This window comes from Spea bombifrons, chromosome 5 (genome assembly GCF_027358695.1).
Source record: "Spea bombifrons isolate aSpeBom1 chromosome 5, aSpeBom1.2.pri, whole genome shotgun sequence".
Taxonomy (NCBI): Eukaryota; Metazoa; Chordata; class Amphibia; order Anura; family Pelobatidae; genus Spea; species Spea bombifrons.
This window is the reverse complement of record NC_071091.1, coordinates 83,515,234-83,539,455: the sequence shown is the minus strand read 5'-3', so window position 1 is coordinate 83,539,455 and position 24,222 is coordinate 83,515,234. Positions and strand designations below refer to the sequence as shown.

At 36.8% G+C, this 24,222-nt stretch overlaps 1 protein-coding gene across 3 annotated transcripts in view; it reads right to left on the bottom strand.

Moving 5' to 3' along the window:
* Positions 1–1,733: 1,733 nt before the first annotated feature.
* Positions 1,734–24,222, bottom strand: part of LOC128497117 (chloride channel protein C-like) — a 61,306-nt gene continuing 38,817 nt past the window's right edge. For all 3 annotated transcript variants that reach the window (XM_053467026.1, XM_053467027.1, XM_053467028.1), the window contains 5 exons: positions 20,538–20,704; positions 19,514–19,690; positions 6,549–6,639; positions 4,914–5,009; positions 1,734–2,392 (listed from right to left, as the gene is read on the bottom strand). In XM_053467026.1, the coding sequence (XP_053323001.1) occupies positions 2,165–2,392; positions 4,914–5,009; positions 6,549–6,639; positions 19,514–19,690; positions 20,538–20,704 (759 nt within the window). In that variant the 3' untranslated portion in view covers positions 1,734–2,164. The remainder of the gene's footprint in view (positions 2,393–4,913; positions 5,010–6,548; positions 6,640–19,513; positions 19,691–20,537; positions 20,705–24,222) is intronic.

The following is a 24,222-nucleotide window of genomic DNA, read 5'->3' as shown; positions in this document are numbered from 1 at the left end:
GAAATATTTTTCCTGCAAAAATATGCTATATTTATTGTGCATTGCATTGCCTATAGCAGTACAATAGAATTATGTTTATGCACTGTTAAATAAATTATTATTAACATAATAATCGAGTTTTCACATTCTTAAAACTATTCTGCAGAAGTGAGATTGAGATTTTTCCCCAGGGAGCATGTTTGGTAATAATATGCCTTGGGCTATTCCACATACTCACTTACATCTTACAGCACACTCAACTGTAGATTGGTGGAACCATCATATACAATAGCACTGTGCAATGAGTAAATATGACATAACATAACAATTTACACTTACAGATATAAAACACTAGGAGGATCCTGCTCAAGTGAAAATCTAGAACTTGCTAACTCTGTCAACAATTATGGAGTAAATCAGAGATTTAACCCCCTTGATTTATTATTCATATTATATTCCCAATGAGGACAGTCAGTCCTTACATGTCCAAGAGCAAGAGTTGTCATAAAAGGTCATTTTTCAAGCTGGACAAAAGTGGTAAGTGGTGTCCCTCAGGGTTCTGTTCTGGGACCAATTTTATTCAACATATTTATAAATGATCTTGAAACAGGCATTGAAAGTCATGTTTCTGTGTTTGCGGATGACACTAAACTCTGTAAAGTAATACAATGTGAGCAGGATATTATTTTGCTGCAGAGGGATTTAGATAGACTGGGGAACTGGGCACACAAATGGCAGATGACATTTAATGTAGATAAATGTAAAGTTATGCACTTTGGGGTAGGGAATGCACAAACAACTTACACCCTAAATGGTAGTGAATTAGGGATAACAACAAATGAGAAGGATTTGGGAATTGTTGTAGATAACAAACTAGGCAACAATGTGCAATGTCAGTCAGCAGTTGCTAAGGCCAGTAAGGTATTGTCGTGGATAAAAAGGGGCATCAATTCACGGGATAAAAATATATTTTTGCCTCTTTATAAATCAATGGTAAGGCCGCACCTTGAATATGCTGTGCAATTTTGGGCACCCATTCTAAAGAAGGATATTATAGCACTAGAAAGGGTGCAGAGGTGGGCTACAAAATTAATAAAAGGAATGGAACTTTAGTTATAAAATCTGTTTAGTTTAGAAAAGCGGCACCTCAGAGGTGGATATGATAGCATTATATAAATATATTCAGGGCCAATACAAACCGTTGTCTGGAAACCTATTCGTAAACAGGACAATGCATAGGACACGTGGTCACACATTTAGACTGGAAGAAAGGAGATTTAGTCTAAGGCAAAGGAAAAGGTTTTTTACAGTTAGGACAATAAGGATGTGGAATTATGTGCCTGCAGAGGTAGTTTTAACTGAGTCTGTACAGACATTTAAACAGCAACTGGATGAATACTTGCAAAAACATAATATTCAGGGATATCATTTTTAAATAATAGGGAAACAGCTTATTGATCCAAGGAGAGATCTGACTGCCATTCTGGGGTCAAGAAGGATTTTTTCCCCTAGTTTGTTGCAAAATTGGAAAAGGCCTTCTTTTGGATCAACAGCAATACGAATATATGGGAAAGGCTGAACTTGATGGACGCATGTCTTTTTCAGCCTATATAACTATGTAACTATGTAATAATGTTGTTGTTGTTGTTTCAACTGCAGAGTAGAGAAACAGAGACAATGCCTTGCTCGCTTCAAATCACTTGCTTAGTCACAGAATTTACACACAGCTGGAAGACAACAAACCATACACCATGTAATGAAGACTATAAAGTTTCTGTTTATTGGCTGTTTTGTACTGAATATGCATGCTTACATAGTACGCACATCGACCTATACATGCCACTATATTACATGTTGTCATAATATATTTTCATTTAAACAGGGGCATAACTGTGAGGTCATACAGTACTTGACCCTGATAAAGTAGAGTTATAAGAGATGCAATCTTGATTGTAATCACAGTAAGAAATAAATAGCTAACGTTTCATGAAAGAAGTCAATATGAACAAAAGGACATTACATTTAATCTGATTCAACAACCATGTATGCTAATATAAACTGATAATTTAGTTATTACATTTAAGTCTGTTGCCATTACATCAACATTTTCACTTATTTCGCTGTAGTCATTATGGAATTGTTATGGTATTTATTGTGAGCCCTTTTCTCCTGACAGACCGATTTTCTACTTTAAGAGTTCCTCATCAGAATCAAGCTTCCCAGAGTCTAGTTTAACCAGCCTTTTTTCCAGCCTTAACAAAATGAGGTCCTTCCTAGTGATCATTCCAACCGCTCGATTCTGAAGGTCCACCACAGTGAGGTGTCGAAGTCCCAGAGTTCGAAATATTACATACGTCCGTTGTAGTGAGAAATGGCTCTGCACAGACACAGCAGACTTATTTATGTAAGGTTCCTATGGAAAGAGCACATGGTCAATATGATATGTATGGTTATAAGTGTATAATTGTAGAATTAGAATTTCAGTGTGTGTGTGATCAATGCACATGCTTAATGGTTTAGGAGGTAGGTCTTTTTACCCCTTAATTCAGTACTCAAAGCAGCCAAGGGCTACTGCCATGTTCCCTTTACAACTTTTGTTGACTATACAAAATATGGTTAACACAACAGTGTGAAATATAAAATGATCATCTATTACCAGCAAAAGAATGAACTTAACTAAAATACAAATATGAACTTAACAAAGAAACAAATACACACCCCACGTGAACGTGTACACCAATATGGAAAAATAACTCCCCTACTAGTTCAGCAGCGATCCCCAAAAGTACTTCCTCAAGTACAGCAAAAGAAAGATGTGAACCGGATGGGAGAGCAGAACACATTCTGCGCTCCCATCCACATTAACTTAACTAAACCTGCTCAGCTCTAGGGAAAGTTGTGAAGTTCCCATTTAAAAAAGGAAGAATTCATTTTAAAAAAAGGGAAAAGGGTAATTTTAAATCGTTAGGATTACCTGGAGCACTTTACTTGCATAATTCTTAAAATATAACTACCACTAGATTTATTGAAACCATACCCTAATAGATTGTGATACGGATTGTCAAAGAGTAGCTGAAAGTCAGTCTATTCCCCCATATACTTGCGCCTTACCGTAAGCTATTATGACTGGAATGGATCCAGATATGAAAACCGTATAATTGTATGACCTGGTGAAAGTTTTGTTTCTGTGTTCAGAACTAGCATATTAAATGTTAACAATCAGCACTCACGGAATTTAATTTCCTTGAAAGTCAAGCTTGCTGTACTCTTTGCTGTGGGTGGCTAATAAAATGTATAGCTGAATCAACGTTGCATAGCTTTCATTAAGGCAACAAGGTTCTACGTGTTAAAAAGGATGAAGTCTATAAATTATAAAAATAATTAGTACCTCTTTGAGTGACAATGTAACAAGCAGTGCTTACCTAGTCACACACAATCCATAAAATATGTCCAGTTCCTTACAATGTCCAAGGGACACATTATTAACAAATCAGGTATAATACTATTAGAACCTATAGGTAGAATACAAGCAGCTTACGGTATATGTTAACACTTACAAATATGTTACCATAAAATATAATATGAGATTTACTATTGTTCCTGGAAAAACTGCTGTGTATTCAAAATACTTTACTTTAGAAGATGTAAGCTGTCTGCTCTAAATACCATGTGTATTTTTTCAACTGCTGTTCCTGTTCTATGCAGGGGGTTACTGTACAAATGAAATTGAATACACCCAAAGGAAGATTTTATTTGATGGAGAATTCAAATACATTGCACAGAGATCTGCAATTGAGCAGGAGAGTAGGTCCCTGTAAGTTCACGCTCGATAGGTGGCAGCATGTGCTGATCTGTTGGGGCCCTGGTGATTCAGGGCCTAAGCCCAGCGAGAGCTGTGACCGCCTACTCCTATAAAGCTATTGGCAGCCGGACCAGGATTGCAAATAGTAACAGAAATTACAGTCTGCAGCTAAGTGATTGCAAATTCAATACAACTGAAAAATAAGCATTTACTCCATTGGCCCTATGGTCAGTCAAGTCCTGAACCCACAAACACTTGGATAAGATACCATAAAGTGATCTACCTATTCAGTTTCTGCAAAACTGAGTAATTCAGGGTAAAACGACTATTCTAAGTTAAACACTACATATGGAGAAAGCATGTTCTATATGTTTGCCAAATATTTCTATAGCAGCCAAAAATGACATACAGTATCTCACAAAAGTGAGTACACCCCTCACATTTTTGTAAATATTTTATTATATATTTTCATGTGACAACACTTAAGAAATGACACTCTGCTACAATGTGGAGTGGACGAGGACTCTAGTGGCAACCTGTGAAGCTCTGGTGGACTCCATGCCCAAGAAGGTTAAAGCAGTGATGGAAAATAATGGTGGCCTCACAAAATATTGACACTTTGGGCCCAATTTGGACATTTCCACTTAGGGGTGTACTCACTTTTGTTGCCAAGGTTTAGACATTAATGGCTGTGTGTTGAGTTATATTTGAGGGACAGCAAATTTACACCATTATACAGGCTGTACACTCACTACTTTACATTGTAGCACAATAATGTGAGGGGTGTATATATATATATATATATATATATATATATTCTATTAACCTGATATCACTGTGTCAATCTGGAATGCATTTTAATTAGGAAAAAAAAATATTTCTATGACGGCCTTTTTTGTAATTTTTTGCTGGCTCATTTTATCAACATCTGTTATGTTTATACAATATGAATTTAAACTTGGGAATGCTGTTTGTACTCTGCTACTTTTGTTGAAAATGTAAAGTCTCAGGATTGGCAATGTTTATGTAAATCAGTGCGGCTGACACAGCCATCATAAACAAATGATTTAAATATAACAAACACATTGTTCACAGAGGAAATGTTTGTTTTTCTATTTGGCTCTGTCCTTACCAGATTGATGAAGAGTTGCTGATACTGTGGGTCTGTGGAGTACATTTGAAGCAGGGAGTTTATCTGACCCTCATCAGGCACCTTCTCCACAGCTACCTGGAAGCATCACACAGCATGGTTCGTTATATGGACATGAGACATTGTCTATATACTGAATCCCAATTCCAGATATGTGATGAAATACATACTTTCCAATCATTTTTATGACATCAAGCAATATCTGTGTGTCTAGGTGGCCATATAATAGAAACTAGGAAATGTTCTTGTTGTACACAGTATTTATATATTGTGAATAATGTCATTGAATAATTGACATTGAGTCTGTGTTTATACATAGGTGTGACTATTAGGATAAAATTCACTCTGATTTCTCTGTTACTGTTGTGTACTTATGTAAAGAGACATTAATGAACCACAGAATAACCCTGAACCAAGAAAATCAAAATTTAGTAAAAAAAATTGGACCATTTTTTACAGTAAAATGCATAGTCACAAATAGATATAGATATAGATAGAGATATAGAGGAAGAAGAAGGGTAAAGAGAAAAGGGAGAGACAATGTTAAGGAGAGATAAAGAGAAAGGGAGAAGTAAAGAGAGAAGAGAAATGAGAGATATAAGTGAAATTAAGTGAAATTATTTTAGATCTCCTTATTCCTTTGTTTGTAATTACATCCTAAGAAGGGGCATCTGAGGCCTTGAAATGTATGAGACCATCAGTGCTGGCCCTAGTGTTTCTAGCTGGCAAGGTGTCCACCCACACACTGCTGGTTCGCTCCAGAGACATCCCAATCTGCCTCAGGAGCGAGCCAGCAGTGTGTGTGTGTGTGTGTGTGTGGACACCTTGCTAACTCCTTGCATGGATCCCCCTCTAACTGCTGCAAAATAAAGGAACTGTGAGGTTTCACTGCTTCCCTGTGATGTGTTCCGGAGTTTAAACTGAGCGCCAAGATAAGACATCCTATCCCAGCGCTCAGTACTGAAGCGGTGCACACCACGAGAGAGCAGTAAAACAGAGGTCTGTAGGAACAGACCTTGCACTTCCACCACAAGACCACTATGTTTAGAAGAAAAGGAGAAGGAGCATGTTAAGAGATGGGGAAAACAGGAGAGCAATAGATATAAAGGGAAGATATTGAGAATAAGGCACGATAATAAGAAGTAACAGAGATGGAGAAAAGGGGAGAGACAAAAAGAGAGTTATAGAGGAAGAATATGGATAAAGAGAAAAGGTAAAGGAGAGATAGAGAGGAGGGGAGAGGTAATTAGAGAAGAGAAAGGAGAGAAATAATGAGAAAGAAGACAAATAACAAGAAAGGGGATAGTTAAAGCGAAAGGAAGGAGATAAAGAGAAAGGGAAGAGATGACGAGAAACGGGTGCAATAAAGAGGAGAGGTAAAGAGAAAGGGGAGAGATAACATGAACATTCTTTCATTATTATAAAGTGATTTCCACAATATTTACCAAAACACACAAGAATCGTAAAAGTAAGAAGTGATGTGAATTTCAGATTAAGGGAGGGGATGTCTAATGAAAACCCATTCCATCAGGTTCAGTGTTAGCTGATTATACCCCCCCCCCCGATATAACTTGCTCCTAGAATATGAGTACATGTGATATACACAGTGTAACTTACCTCCTGGTATTTGAGTACAGCAGTATCAATTCCATTTGTTTCAGGCTTCTGAAATACCTTTGGGTTCGAAAGCAACATGTACAACTCCAATCTGTGTTAAAGGGTTAAAACCAGAAGAACATGAGTAAGCATTCTGTCTATGGCTACCTTTGGTTGTTCACAGCATCCAGACCTGAATCATTGTTCTGGTTTTACAATTGTTTATTTCACTATTTCAAAGTCTGAGAATACTCATTCAAAGAAGTTTTTTGTGTTTATTTTAAATTCGACTTTTTCATAGATCAACTTCAGAACAACAGACAGAATGACTTATTACTCACTAGCTCCAATCCCATACCAATGAAACATTCTAAAAACATGCATTTACACTACCCACAGTTTATGAATGATTCATTTATCATTCAAAATCACATAAGTTTAGACGTCAGTTCTTGCAAAATTACCATATGCACACAAAAGGCCTATGTATGAATAATATTTCACAACACTAGTCACACAGGCATTAGTGAAATAGTGTATTAACGCATCGTATAAAGTGGTGGTAAGGCCCACATTTTTGTCTAGGAATCAGCAAGGTAAATGACTTGCTTCACTTCTGCCCCAAAAAAGGACTATTTCACGAGAAAACTGTTTAGTTCACTGGTGCCTGCTAAATAATGCATTAGAGGCAGTACCTCCAAATCTACTGCACGGGCACAAACTCTTTATTCATAACTAGGAGGATTCCAGATGGAACATTGGCACCATCTGTCTATGAAGTCAGATAGTACTGTCATTAATGTATAAGAGGAGACACCACATGGCTCTACAGAGTGTTTCTGCATGGGAGGCTCAATGTCAGATTAAGACCCTCCAGGTCTTTAGGGGCTCAATTTAGTTTATTCAAAGACAAGGCACACCTTTCACATAGAAAGCACACTGCAGTGCATAACCCAAACATCTACAGCTTCACCAAGTATACACAGACACAATGTGTGTACAGTCAATGATAAAACATTACACCTTAGACACGAAAACAATCATACATTTGTAAGTACTCTACTGTGCCACAGCACCAACAATCATTTCTACATTATTGTGTACTGTACTAATAAGAAGAAACAATGGTCATCCCAACAGCAAAAACATAAACAGTTCTACAATTTTTGTGGTATTATGGCAGGAACACCAGGACACCTAGGGTTCTGTGTATAATTACTTAAGGGGCTCTACTCCGGCTAAAGCTAAACACATGCTTGCTTTCTCTCTTATTTACAACTAACACTTAGGTTCCTGGCACCTCTTCTCCTCTCCCTTGGTGCTAGAATGTAGTGTCATTATACGGCCCTGCTGAGCACCTAACCTACCCTCCCACTACAGCAGGTTGGATGGCTGTTGCTGCTACTGTATACACTGATGTCATCACAGTTTCATTGCCAAAGCTTGGATTATCTCCATTGTGCTGAACCAACATCCACTTACCTGCACTGATTAGTCTGCAAGAACACAATTTAACACATCAAAAGTAATATATCTTGGCTCGTACATAAAAATAGACACACAGATAGGGTGTGCGAATCAGCGACAACTTGTTTGGATTATATGGCATACATAGAGGTTCTAATAAATAAATGGAAATAATTAATTCCAGCATACTGTACGTTTCTTATTGATACACAAATTGAGAAACAGAAAGAAGCAAAACTGGTGAGATAGCAGAGCTTTACCATACACAGTTTTCATAAATTGTGATAGTATGGAATTCAAGTTCAGTACTTCATAACATTCTGTAATATCTGCTGTTCATTTTTGGAATAGTGTAAAAAGCAGCAGCTCGTTCTAATGATGTGAAAGGCTCCTGTGACATCCACTGAGAATTACATACTATGTTTGAGATCATGTCCTGGCTACTCATGAAAGCAAATTCAAGCAGAGATATGGAAATAGAGTATTTATGATAACATTATTAGAATGTAATGTAACATACAGATCTGTTGAGTTCAGGTCAAAATGAAGCAATTCCTGTAGTTTGATAGTAGTGACATTTCCACACATGGATGTCACATCATTAGGATTCTGCCTATCACATTATCAACTCTAGCGACAGATGCAATGTAGTGATGAAATCAAATTCCGGGTAGGTTATTAGAATTCAGTTCCCGCTGTTAACATTTTTCCCCCTCTGTTGTGGTTTAACAAGGATGAAAGCCATGAAGTCATGCCTTGTGCCCTACCAATGAGCTGACTTTTCTACATCCATGAAAAATGCTCTTAATGATATAATTACTATTCATGTGCCCATCTATCATAATTCACAGTAATTATCCAACAAATATGCTTCATGTGCTGGCACATTAATTAAGAGAGTTAAATGTTTCAAATTTAAAACACGTAGCCTCAAATCCCGATTCTGCTTGCACAATAAAAACTATTATAGGCCCTTCTGTGAAAAGTCAGAAATTAATGACAATAATATTATTATTTTATCATGAAAATACATCAGTTGCAGGAAGAACTATTTAAAAGTAGTTTTGTCAATTTAACCACTATATGTTGTTTGTATGGCAGATTAACATTTTAATATGGAAATGACAAAATCTAGATTAAACTCATATTATATATTGTACACACACATATATGTATATACAGTAGAAAAAGAAAGTACACCCTCTTTCAATTCTATGGTTTTACATATCAGGACATAACAACAATCATCTGTTTCTTAGCAGGTCTAAAAATTAGGTAAACACTACCTCAGATGAACAACACCACATGACCGTATCAGAATTTATTCATTAAAAATAAAGCCAAAATGGATAAGCCATGGCTGAAAAAACTAATAACACCTTATGATTAAATCGCTTGTAGAGCCACCTTTAGCAGCAATGACTTGAGGTAATTGTTTTCTGTATGACTTTATCAGTCTCTCACATCGTTGTGGAGGAATTTTGGCCCACTCTTCTGTACAATGTTGCTTCAGTTCATTGAGGCATTTGTTTATCAACAGCTCACTTAAGCTCCTGCCACATCATTTTAATCAGTTTGAGATCTGGACTTTGACCGGGGCACTGCAACATCTAATTCTTTTTTTTTTTCAACCATTCTGTTGTAGGTTGGCTGATGTGCTTGGGATTATTGTCATGTTGCATAACCCAATTTCAGCCACACTTTAGCTAACAGACAAATGGCCTCACATTTGACTCTAGAATACTTTGGTGTACAGAGAAGTTCATAGTAGACTCAATGACTGCAATGTTCCCAGGTCCTATTGCTGCAAAACAAGCCCAAATCATCACCCCATCCACTTCCATGCTTGACAGTTGGTATGAAGTGTTTGTGTTGATATGCTGGGTTTGGTTTTCGCCAAACATGGCGCATTGCATTACGGGCAAACATCTCCTCTCTGGTCTCATTTGTCCGAAGGACATTGTTCCAGGAGTCTTGTGGTTTGTTCAGGTGCAATTTTGCAAACCTTAGCTGTGCTGCCATGTTCTATTTAGAGAAAAGAGGCTTTCTCCTTGAATCCCTTTAAAACAAACTATACTTGTTCAGTATCTTTCTAATTGTACTGTAAAGAATGTTATCATGCTAACTGGGGCCTGTAAAGTCTTTGATGTAATTCTTGTGTTTTTTGCAATTTCTCTGTGTATTGCACGGTCTGACCTTGGGGTGAATTTGCTGGGATGTCCACTCCTGGGAAGATTAGCAACTGTCTTGGATGTTTTCTACTTTTAAATAATATTTTTTACTGTAGAATGATGAACTTCAAATTGTATGGAAACGGCATTATAATCCTTCCAAGATTGATGGGAAGAATTGCTTCTCTAAGATCATTCCTGATGTCTTTCCTCCTTGGCATTGTGTTAACACACTTCTCACGGATCCACACCAGCAAACTGCTAAAACGTTGGCTTTTATACAGGTGGTCAATTAATCAAGGGCACTTAATTCCCGTGAAAGCAGTAAGGGTGTACTTAGCTTTTCACACATGGGTTCTCCATTTTGGCTTTATTTTTGTTGAGTAAATCATGACAAAGGTGTAATACATCATGTGTTGTTCATCGGAAGTTGTAGTTAGCAAATTTTTAGGCCTGCTAAGGAACAGATTGTTATTATATCCTGATATGTAAAACCATAGAATTCAAAAGTGGTATACTTCCTTTTTCACACGACTGTAGATGCTGTAGTGCTGCTAGACAAGCATTTTAAAACCTTCAAATAAACGTGCTGTTCCAACTATTCTATTTAACACTTTTAAACTAAAGCAAAGCAAGGAAAGTGATTTCTAGTACAACTGAATGTACCCAGAAATACTTTAAGCCATGTAAAATGTTAACGTTCAAATTTTTTGTCGGGAACACTTGTCACGTGGCACAAAGAAACGCACTGATTGCTTATTACTATAGAAACTGAACAAATATCTTAAACGTGCGTTTGCTTTTATGTGATTAAACCAGCAGAAAAAGAATAAATCTCTGCTGAGATTTATTTGCTTAACATACTAAAGAGTGCAATTATTGTTTTGACTAAGCGGAATAGGACATTTAATTATTTTATGATATGGGTCAAATTACATATCGATTTGCCTTTTTTATACATACTACATATAATGAATGATATACAAACACCACCTTGGACTTTTATCATCTGTATTGACTTTCCTTTAGCAGGCATTAAAATGCTATCTAAATAAAATTCTTACCAGGTCCAGCTTTGTTTATTACATTAAAACATGATTGGTTGATACAGGCGGTTCTGATTTTACATTGGACTCAATTTATAGTAGTCAACATTTCCTCACCTCCTTTTGTAGACATGATCTCACAGAAGTTACATCATAGGCACTTCTGATTTACATCATAATGATTTCTCGCTATTAGGATTTTTGACCATTACATTTAAGCTGTAAAAATGACATTTACAAAAGCTGTCCTGTTTAGCTTCCATTTAAACAGCGTCACTGGACAGTTTTGACATGCTCTATAAATTATGTAATTCTGTCATGTTTAACTGTGTTATGTAAAGAAGTACTCTTTAGATAACTGTTTATGGAACTGCACATAGCATATCCTTTGTGTTTTCAATATAGCTGGTTAGACATTGCATGCATCATCATTGTACAACAGACTTCGAACCAGGCTTACATTGGGAGCATAACTCCATTTATATCAATTGTCTTCTATGTAAAATATGTTTTGCGTTAGCTTACACCACCTAGAATCTAACAAACTGTAACTGTGTGTAGTATAATGAGGGAACATGTATGATGCTGTTACCATGGTAGTTAAGATGCATAATTACACACTAACAGAACATTACATACTAAATGAAATAACAGAAGTAAAATGTTGCTTTAAATAATTATCTTCAAAAGAAAGAAAAGGACAGAAAAGTGTGGCTCCTGCAGGTCTCTGACAACTGCTGAGCAGCATCGACATGAAAAATATATGTGGCCAGTACTAACATTTCATTTTCTTGCTCTCAGGCAACAAAAACTTTCTCAAAAGAACATTTTTATCATGTGTTTACTGATAAAACACCTACTAAAAACAATTAGATGTCTGGGTTACTCCAACTGATTGTGGTTTGATCACGTCATGAGCTAAAATTATTAGCTCTTCTGATCAGATCAATCAATGGGAATAATGAGTGGGCACACAGTTATTTAAACATGCTCTAACTGTTATTTTAGCCATTCACACAGCTCGTTTGTAATGATGGCATGGTCAAATCTGTAGCATTTTTCAAATGGTTTAATGATTTTAAAATGAACACTCATACTTGATTTCAAGGGCATACCTAGAGTATTTGGCACCCGGGGTGGATTCTGTATGTGGCACCCCCAGCACAAAAAAATTAATGTTGGCAAACTTGGCAAATTTGTAAACTGTATGTCAACTGGAAAAAATAGAAATCTGAAAAAATAAATAAATGTAATACGTTTAAATAAATCCAATTTACTGAACATATATGGCACAGCATAACTCCTAGCACGGTATACTGAGCCAGACATTGATGGTAGTGCAGCATAACCCCTATCACTATACACTAAGCCAGACATGGACATAGTAGGCCTTTGCCTGCCTGTGCCACCGCTGCCCCTTTAGCATCCTGCTTGTGCCACTGCTGCCCTGAAACAGCCAGGCTGTGCCACCTCTGCCCCTTTAGCAGCCTGCTTGTGCTACCTCTGCCCTGAAACCGTCTGCCTGTGTTACCTCTGTCCCTTTAGCAGCCTGCTTGTGCCACCTTTGCCCCTGAAGCAGCAGGAAAAGAGTTTTCTTGCACAGTCTGTGGGTGCCACGGTAAGCTGCGGGCTGTAAGGAGGATGTCGCGGCACCCCCTCCTGATGAGTGGCACCTGGGTGGTACCAATCAAATCACCATCCCTTTAGAACATTTGAATTGTTGCAGTTTAGTGTCCATTTAGAGATTGCAACTAGTCCCCACTAGTCCTCAAAGTAAAAAAAAAAACAATAAAGGATTTTACTGAAGATAGTTTCTGAAAAAGCGGACAGTACAAAACATTTCATTTTTTGAAAGGCAATGTTCTGGAAAAAAAAATAGTTTGGGAAAGGGAACTTTTGTTACAAATTTAATTTAGTTCTGAGTTTAAAAATAAGGTTTAGCTATCATGATGTCCTATGATAGCAAATATGGTAAAATTTAAAGTATGGGTCAAATGATGTGAAACCAACAAAGACATTACCCAAATTCCAACCGAACAGACCACATCTCCAGGTTTTATTAACAAAGACATGTTACTTTTTTATATTCTAACTTTCTTTGATTCACAAAGCTAATTCAACATGACCTTGGTTAACATTGGTATATTCACTGGAAACCTTGTTTTCATTTGCCTTAACATTTTTCTTTTAATTTCATAGTGGTCCTTTCTGGTTCTAATTTTATACTTTAACAATTCAGAATAAGTGAAAACAATACTTAAACTTAAAATGCATTTCATATTCCTGGGGCATATTTTCCAGCAGAGATTTTTTTCTTGCTGTTGTAATGACAATACAAATGAGAAGAGTGAAACTCAAATCTAAAGTCACGTAGAAATACAGAGAAAAAGAATACGAATTTTAGCTGAGCAGGCTCAAACACCAGATTTTGGTCCTCATGATAGTCCATAAAGATACCCACAAGGACTGTCGTTCTGCTGCAGGTGAGTCTCGCTAAGCAAGTCGCCGGCCCTGGTGGTAATAGCAATTTAATGCCAGGGTCTTGTCTGATGGCGTATCAATTAAAAATGTGTCTTTCAGCCCTATATTCATTAAAACATGCTAGGAAACAGAAAACACTGCACCACGGGGGACAAAAAATAAAAACTCCAATTCAATGATTTAGGGAAATCCACCTGCATTAAAGCAAAACATCAATGTACTTATTTGAAGACTCATATATCTCTGTCTATTACAGAGATTCAGCGAGAGCGGTTTCTGCCATTACAACAAATTTGCCCTCCCTGTGAAAAGCAAGAGAGCCTTACTGCTCAGAACTGGACTGGCAATGAAATCGGCCCTGGCAGTGGCCAGTGTCAACAAATACCAGACAACAACAATTAGCAAAATTATTAAATAAAAAAAATGTATAACTGGCATACATATGTATATGTTAATCGCATACTATAAGATACATACTGAAGATGCCAGTCTTAATTATAAAACTGGTCCTTCTTTATCACTAAAATACATAAAATACACCATAAAGTGAACACTACAGAAAAATAATTGCTTCCACAAAAAAATGACATTCCAGCCTAGCTCTTGTTAATATTTCCCTCACCGCTGTGATGGGTCAAGAATGTTGTTTTGCACTGTGACCATAGGAAACACCAACTTAATAAACTGCTATAAAACACAGTATATACAATACTCAACATACCAATTGTTTTTAGATTCCAATATGTCACCATATAATGCAGCTTAAAAGTTTCAACTTTTGTCATATTTTTAAACTGTAAGTCTTTCGATTTACTTAGTGCTCAGTGACGGCCCTCTTTGCTGTAGTGAAAGCATGCATTACTTAAACAATGTGGTTTGGATTTACTGTTCCCATGGATGATCAGGAAAATGTTTGCTTCAGCAGTGGTGTCATTTGTATTACTGATAACAGCTGTTCAACCATCATGCAAAACAAGCAGTGCGTGGTGTTTTTTTTTTTTTAATATTATGGCTTCAGTTCTGTCATTGTATTCTTTTATAAAATCAGCAAAACAAAAGCTATGTAAATAATATAAAGAAAATGTCAGGCCCTTCCTGTTTTAGACAAACATGTAAAACATTCACATTAACAATCAAAAAGGGTTGTATGATCAGTGGCTGATTTTAAGTATTATCTGCACAGGCATTCAATATAAAATAACTGAAAGAGAAGAATTGTGAAACACATATATATATATATATATATATATATATCCTCCTCCTCCCCCCCCCCCGATTGGCACAGGGAGCTGTAAAAGGCAAATGAAGTCCTTGGCATTGATCCCAGCCTAGGTTAATTAGTCCCAGGGCTAGGGCGGCATGTCCAGGGAAGGTCAAAACTGGAAGGAAAGAGTAGGAAAAATACTGCAAGAGGCAGAAAGCAGAGAGAAAAGGCTTGAGAGCTTGCTAAAGGCAGGAAATCCAGAAAAGGGGTCCTTCCTGTGAAATTAATTAAGGGCCTAAAGCACCTTAACACTCGCAAAACAACTCACATTCACTAACCAGTGCATGTGAACTTAAATTTTGGGAGTTTCAGGTGAAGGCATGCAAGTTGAATGAACATATGCATGTTTTCAGCTGAAACTTGCAAAAAGTAGCTAAAAATGCATCACCTCCTGCAATATAAATAATTGAATTGCAAAATCAGTTTACACCCCCCCTGAAAGCCTTATCAAACATGAATGCATATTATATTAATGTATAAAAGTCCTCTCCACTCTCTGTAATGTGTGCCAGTTTTCACTGTGTAGGCACAATTTTCCTCAATGCTTTATGTATTAGGTATACAATAAACATTTTAATTTGGGAACAGTTTGATAAGCCATCCACCATGTAACACAGTATACATTTCTTGGATTATCATTGTTGGCTTGCATGATTTAATTTCTTCATAATTCTGCCTTTATTTGGCTAATTTTGCAGGGTTTTTTCAATCTTCTTATGCTAATTTAATTATATTGAATAAAGAAATAGTGCATCCTGTTTTTTAGTAAAACACAATTTAGATAAGAAGAAGTAATGAGTGAATAAAATACAGCAATTAAAAAGAATAGAAGACATTCTAATGGAATAAGAATTTGAAAACTAAATGTTATTCTATTTTATTCCTTCTACTTTTAAGTTTAAATTTTATTTAGACACATTTTGCTGTATATTATTATTTATATGTCATTATTTATTCTGTAATATTGTTCTATATGGTGTTATATGGTTACTTTCTCTAGCCCATTGCTCCTTGAACCCTTCAGATTATTTCTCACACTTTTTCTCCCCTTCAGTATTTTTACCCCATTGATTGATTGACTCCCTCACTAATCTAGCTTTCCCTCTGTACTCCATTCTATGGTTTCTCCCCTAACTATATTGGGCCTCTTAGTCCTTTGCCTTCCTGCAGCCATTACTCTTCTTTCCATCATTTAAAATTACCTTTTTGATTACTTTTTTATATCTTGTTTTATACTTCTGGTCTTTTACCCATTATTTGCACACTTTAGCCTTTGGTTTTCTACTTTTTTTTTATATTTAAAATGTAAATTATGCTAAATAATATACCAGGAACATTACAAAAAATGTTATACTGTTTGGAGTACCCAGATATTTGCCACTGCCACGTGGATAACATCTTATCCTTATAATTCAATCACTATATACATATTATTTAAATAACTGATTTTCTTTTCATAACATCATTAGTCATTTATTCATTGGTGTATTTATGGTGGGCTCAGGACAGCACCCCCCCCCCACCTACTTGCACAGCCATGGTCCTGGGATATGACACCATAACCCATGAACCATATGGAGGTGCAGAGCCAGGCACAGCATGCTATGGTGGCTGAACTGTTTCAACACGGTCCTCCATAGCATTTATGGGCTGGCGAGAGATATTAGAAATCTTCCTTTAGCCAGTACATTGAGCAGAAGCACACTGAGAAGATCGTCTAAGAGGGTGAATGTTCCCAATTTTGCTGAAGATGGGCTGCAACTGCCACAGACCTTTGACTCTAGGCATACGTCACTAACCAGAACCCAAAACTGCCACAAGAGCTATAATGTTCTAATATAAATATGTGATATCATGTTGGGAGATACAGTTTGTTGCTTAAGAATGCAGTATTTTATTAAAGTATATAGTTATGCGGATTCCGGGCCTGATTTAACACCAATTGCCCATACTTATAACAAAGTAAGAACATTTTGTTATCGGCTGAAACATTCCACTATTTTATAGTAGTTGCCTGGAATTTAGTAGCTTTGGCCACAAATGCCCCATTTTAGTTTGATATGGACCACAGTATTTTTATGTATAAGACATTTGTAGTGTGATTTGGTTGCTTTGATGAACATTCCATTATAAACACTAGTAGAAAATAAACCCCACCACAAAGAGATTACAGTGTAAAACATCTCTATTATATTGATATATATATGGCTGTTTTTATATCAGAGTCTTAAAATATAGTATGTTTGTAAAATAGATTAAAGGTTGAGACTTGACATAAACCAGATGGTTTGGGGTCTCCCACCCAGGACCACATTTAAATGTCTCTATTTGGTGTAAATCCACTTTGTGTTCTCGAACTCACACGAGAGGTTGGTTCACACACACGATTTGTTATGTGCAGCATGTCCTGGTCATATTCATCATAATTTGGGTTGTGGCAGGCAGGATTATTTGTGAAGAAATATGTATGAAAAATGTATAGATTGAGCAGCTGCAAATAGTTACAACATAAAACAAAATAGAATTCATAAAACAGTACAGGACTTTCTTATAATAACACTTCAGTCCAGCTCTGCTTTATCATTTCCTGATTTACAAGCACATCCATACATTTAAGTACAGTCAAGTATTTTATCATATTTGTCACTATTTATTGATACTAATCTCTTGCGTTTTTAGAAGAAAACTGTACACAGCACAAAACTGACCTTGTAAAATAAGCATTTATGCTGGGCCTACACACGTGAGGATCAATGACCTCTTAACACACACTGTTGTTACTATTCTCCCATTGTTTAGCTGCTAATGAAGCCTGGGGGGGGGGGCAGAGCTCTTTATAGTACCTGCTGTACTGCTGTTCATCCCAACTATAAAGCTCTATGGTAAGGATTTATTCACTAAAGCAGACGTTTACAGGGAGTTGTGGTTTTAACAAACCAAATTCATTAGGACCTATGAATCACCTTTCCTCATGTGAATGTAGAATACCTCAGTCATCTCAGTGAGTAACAAGTCACTGGGTGGGCTCTTTATAATGTGTTGCAAAATCAGTAAGCTGTTCAATCCCCCAAAACTAACCAACAAAGTTAGAATATGGTAATACATGCTCCCACCCCCTGCTTGTATTACTACATAGTGTTGCTATCTATGGATAGGGTTGCACATAGGGTGACCAGATCAGCCATGTTTTCCAGGTCACATATAATTTTAACATATTGCTCAACAGCCCAGACAGTGGCGTCACAACCCGGGTGTGCACCCGGATGACACCTTACAGGGGGTGACACCACACCAGTCAATCCTCCAGGAGGTCAACTGGGTCTTGACACGCCCCGCTCCCCGCCCATTTTTTCCTTCAAATTGGGGTGGTTCCCACTGCTGTCACCAGGAACTCCCCTGACGTCAGCGGGACCACCTACCGACACCATGAGTCATCGTACTGGGTGACACCAACCCTAGTGACCCCACTGAGCCCAGATAAAGTGGTGCCCTGCAGTATAGGGATGTATATATGACTAATTGGTTCCGTCTATATATCACACATACTGCAGAGCAGCACTTTACCTGTGCTGGTCTTCAATATGAAAAATGTATATGTGTTCTGGAAAACATGGCCGATGTGGTTACTCTAGGTGCACCTGGTTTACAGACAAGATCCTTAAGGGTTTTTTGTACTAAAGCTGCAAGGAGCAAATACGTTTTATGGATGAGCAGAAACTCCTTCAGATTTGTTTGCCGAATTTTAGTCTCGGTCAGGGAAACAAACTTATTTCAAACAAGGGCTTCTCTGTCCCTAAAACACTAAGGATAATGCCAAATTTCAGATTCAAATAAAGCTGCTCAACGCTGATCCCATCATTTTTTAGTGACAGATTAACTGCTGGTCTGGAAGCATCTATTTACTTCTCAAGTATTGATTACATGGAACAAAATAAAAGTCATAGAATGTCAAGATGTTCAACAGATAAAAAAAACAACTGAAAACATAAGTTTAGAACAAATTAAATACTACAACAACAGCACAGCTTTTGGAATGATCTAGTGGTACATCTGATTCTGTAACATTTCATTAACCATTTCAGCTTCAGTTTTGTGAGCAACACAAAGCATAGCTCCACTGCCAGTGAAAATTTAAAAAGTAAGATATTATTTTTTCATAGTTCCTATGCGGTTGCTATGTGTCATTGGAGAATGACTACAACTTATATGTGGTTTGCAATTAATTTATCATTCTGCCATTGTTTTATTAATACTCTTTAGAAGAGGGCTGGCAGACCAGGGGGTGAATGCTCCCTGGGATGCTCCTATTTGAACATTGTTATCCACTGCTAAAAGCAGAGTGTTTAACTTGCATTTCAACATAAAGCCTGCAGGAATATGGGATTTAAACAACATTTATACTATGACTGTATAATTTCTGTGTTTCTTTTATGAAGTCCATTTTGGCAAATATATAGGAACGTATTGTGCGTATTGAGCACTGTTGCCTTTGCCATTCTTAGCAACAATATCTTTGGACATTACATTATTGGGCCTTTATAAGGTGGTTTACTTTACCTTGTAATTGTTCCCAGGAAGACCTCTTGCTGGCCTAGTTCAGGACTATAAACAATAGGGAATCCATTATAACTGGTATTGTTAAGAAGTTCAGCCAATGAGAAAACATTTTCCTTAAGGTGGATTACTGCACATTTCTTCATGACATCTCTGGCAGTGAACAATTCCAGGTTCACCCTAAAAGACACAGATAATTGGATGTTTTAGTAAACAGGAAACAATGCATCGCATGTTCGTGTTTGATGAGCTTGCTATGTGTCTGTAAATTTTTCAAGATGAAAAGCTATACAAACAATCTATCTATTGTAATGTAACCAACCAGCAAATTTGCTTACAAAGCATTACCTATGCTGCGCCTTTGACTGTCTAATCAAATGCAGGTTTCAGTATTGAGCATTTCTAATTATGTGTATTTGAGGCAGAGATTTATTAACTGGATCCCTCCATGTTGATAAAGTGTATTCTCTGTTTGGCTGGTGTATTTTTCTGTTCATTTAAACATATCTGCACATATGTCAGGAGTATGCCATCAATTTCCTGTCCTGTTCCTCTTCTCATCTTTAGAAATACTGTCTGACCCGTTCAGCAATCATTGAAACCAACAGCAATCAGTGAAAAGACACGACAGAGGCCATTTTTTGTTACTGTATATTGTAGCCTATGTTGCACACGCAAGTACGCTTCCTGCTTCTATAGAAGCAGACATGGGAGGAGGACATTAAGAAATTAGTCTTATTTTTTAATTCCCATAAATAGAGAATGCACATGCACTGATTTGTATGCAATAAAGCAAGTCATATGGACTCCAATATCAATTTTGATTCAAAGTTAGAACATTCCTACTTAATAATAGAGTAGTGATAACTCAATGTGGAAGAAAAATCATGCAGTTAATAACAAAAAAATAGTTAAGATAGCTGGTTCCATGGTATACAAATAAAGCTTTTTTTATAATATATATTGCTTATTTCAATCTGAAATGGTGACAATTCCTGCTTTTTCTATGCAGATATGGCAAACTTACTTCTTTTTCTCATGGATAACACATGGTTCTGCTTCTAGGTATGGGATACATTTGAGCTGCAGCAAAGAGCTGAAGAGCGAGTGATTGAAGTAATCTCCCACAGTTTTGCCCACCATCACCGCTACCATTATGAGCATAATTGACTGTACATCGTTAGTCAATTCAACCTGTAAAAGAAAACCATTGGACATTGTATATCACTGGAGATTGGAGGAACGGCAAAGCAGTGTTAGTCTACTGAAATTTTTCTAAGCTCTTTCCAGTAGTTATAAAAGTCACAAGAAGATTTAATGCTTCTTATACAGTGTGTTACGTATGTTTCATGGTCTACATATGCAGTATTACGCACTGTTTCTGTGACACTGTCCCCTTAACGCCTGCTTAATGTACTGAACACAAGGGACGAAAGTACCGTATAAGTATCCAGATTGGATAATGTAAGTTTTGTGATACAGTCACACACTAATTTTTAAAAGCACTTTTAAAAGTATCTGTTTTGACTGTTTAGCATTGTTGCTAATGTCAGTTATATGTATAGCTGGAGAAAATAAAGAAGACACTTAACAAATATTGTTTTGATACTTAGTGACCATGGTTAAATTGAACACAGACATGATGTAACAATTATGAGGCACATAGTTTTCTAATGGGAACATTGGAGATTGAACAATTTTACTCCTGAACAAAAGAGTATCTTGGAACATTCATAAATGCAGCTTATTCACATTAAAAATGACCTTCTCTGATTACTCTGCAATGCAAGCTAATGTTTAGCAAAATAGTTTTAGCATTCAAGAAGGAAATTACGCAGAGGAGAATTATTTAATGCAAATTGTAAACTAATTTACAATGAGCTGATTCGGAAATTCTTGGAAATATAGAGATAAGCTTGAAAAGTGGTCTTGCTATCATTAACAACCAGCTGAGTTGTACTGTTTATTTCCATGTTGCTATGGTAACAAGATCACTTTTCAAATTGTGACACGCAGTCACCTGTTTTAAGTACAGAGCTAACACACTGGGTCCATATATGTTAGCATTAAGGTTTTCACACCTGTATCAAAAAAAGAGACCCACCCCAGACAAGTTCAATCTTAACATAAAGCATAGTTTAATATTAAAAAATACGTTCCATAAAGGGTGGTTACAAAATTATACATTATATTTAATGTATTAAACATACGTTGTTATTATTACCCCGTGTTTCAAGTTATATATTATTGTACTTGTTGCAAAAAAAAAAAAAAAAGATGGGGAGAAAGTGGGGTAGGGGATAGTGAGGAAAGAGGTATCTGATGGGGAGAAAGAAGGGGGTATCTGATGGGGAAAATGCTGTCCCTCCAGATTTTTAGAGGGTTCCTACTCCCATGGGTATAGTCACAAGATAAACAATGAGGAATGGATGTATGAAGACTTGTATTACCAGTTCAAATACTCATTTGATAAGTAGTGTCTGTATTTACTTCTCCTTTCTGAATATGAATTGCAAATGCTTCTAATAATACTCAGCTAGCTATTTCCAGTGCACATGCATCCAGATGAATCAGTAGATACAGACATAAACAAAGTTCCATTGTGTGGCCTAAATTTATCATGCACTTCTGTTTCGTGTGAGAAAAAAATGCTTACATCCTAAAATAATAGTGGGATTTTAGGAATTTGTTTCTTGGATGTATTAAGCTAGTATAGATATATAATTTACTCATATGAGGTGCGTGTATACCATTATTTTATTGGCAAGGTGGTTTCTTTATTTTAACTGTAATAGCAATGCCTCTGTTCTGCCACTCGTCTCCGCTTTTCTACTTTAATGGAATCCCAGCCTGATTAGCTAACATTGGTTATCCTATTTACAGCAGAATCTCAAAGCTAAGTCATTTGTGTAAAAATCTAATTTGAGTAATATAAATCCCTACCAGGTTTAATCCCTATCAAAATATTTCTATTCCTGCCAAGTTAATTTGAGTTGAGCAGGTGATTCTACATATAACCTGATCTTATTTCAAATGTTTCTCAATGTTGTTTTATGAATAAGGCTGATAAATTTGAACAGAAGCAAACAAATCTAACTGGCCAAATGCGAGCTAATTCACACCTTTAAAGACCTGTACAAATACAGGCGAACCCAGATGGAATTTACTGGTCACACTGTACCCACTTTGAAGCACATTCCACTTGATGCACTTTTTCAATTGCTGCCTATGCCATGGCTACAGAACAGTGTCATGTTTGGAATATGGTAGGGACACTTTTTATACCTAGGGACATCTAGGAGTCCTCTACCCCAAACAAAAACAATATATCACTCGTATGCCAGGCTGAAACAGAACATAAGGATAGAATGGGATTTGACAAGAGGAGCAGATAGGAAAAGAGTTAGGGCAAACCCCTTCAGCTCCTCTAAAGAGAGACCTCTTAACCTTAAAGGAACAGAATAGCCAAAACAGCCAAACAAATTATAGATGGAATTTCCATAGTGTGGATGAAAAATAAAACACCAAACAAAAGAAAGAAAGGGAAAAAAGACAATCTCTGCCTCCTCTAAACTGCTACCATCGACGCAGACCCCAGTAGTGGAGATCAATATTTACCAACAGAGGAAGACACCCTAACAAGCAAAGTGGAGTTTTTAACCAGTTTTCCAACCATTTACCCCCTCATGTTGAGCCTTTGCCTTTGAGCAGCTTTGTGACTGACGATCCAACCAGAATCTCTAGTGCCTTCATAAATCTGGTAGTTGATGGAATAGTCAGTCTAGCCAAAAGGTCATGTAAGGAGAAATCGCATAAATGAATGCGAAAGCCAAGGTCGGGTGCCAGAAATTGTATAATCAAAAGTCAAAACCAAGGTCCGGAGTCACGGGAAACAATCAGGGTCAAAAGATGAACTATAAAACCAACAATATACAGACAGGGCCACCCATAGGCAAAGACAGGCTGTGTTTGCTGGCTACTTAGAGGCCTCAAACTGATTCTGATCCTCACTTGCTAGTGTAGCATCTTGATCAGAGCACTGCAGAACAAAAGGGTTTTGGCATTGCAACCAGAGGGTCTGGACTTCAACTCTTACCAGGAATCATGGTACAAACATTTATATTCACTATATATTTAGACCATATAGTTAGAGCTTCTCCTTCAAGACTCTAACTAGCCGAACACCGGGCTTGGCTTATGAAGCCAAATCAGTCACATAAGCAAATTTGCAGTGCACCCAATGACAAAAATAAGAAAATGGTGGCATGCAAGCTAAGCAGAGCGCTACAAAAATATAATAATTGGATCTTATTTGTTAAATACTGACTTTACTATGCATTATGAAATGATATTTCCAACAAGTATGATGGCAAGCTTTTTGGGGGTTATAGTCCAGAAACAGATGGAGGATCGCATTTAGTAAACCCTGCCCTTATATGTTACAGTATGTTCCCGAAAGCTCTTGCTCATTTACTCAAATAATACGTTTATAAACTACAAGCCCCAAGAATTTACAGAGATTTTTGGCAATTCCTTTTAAGAAAGCAAAAAACAGGGAATAGATCCAAACATCCACCAGTGGTTTTATGAAACAGAAACATCTGTCTGGTTCTACTGTAAGTGCTTTTTTGGCTAAGCTTTGCTGCCGAGAAAACCTGATGTAAATCAGCTTTGTATCATTACTAGTCATCCCAATTAAAATGTACGGTTAA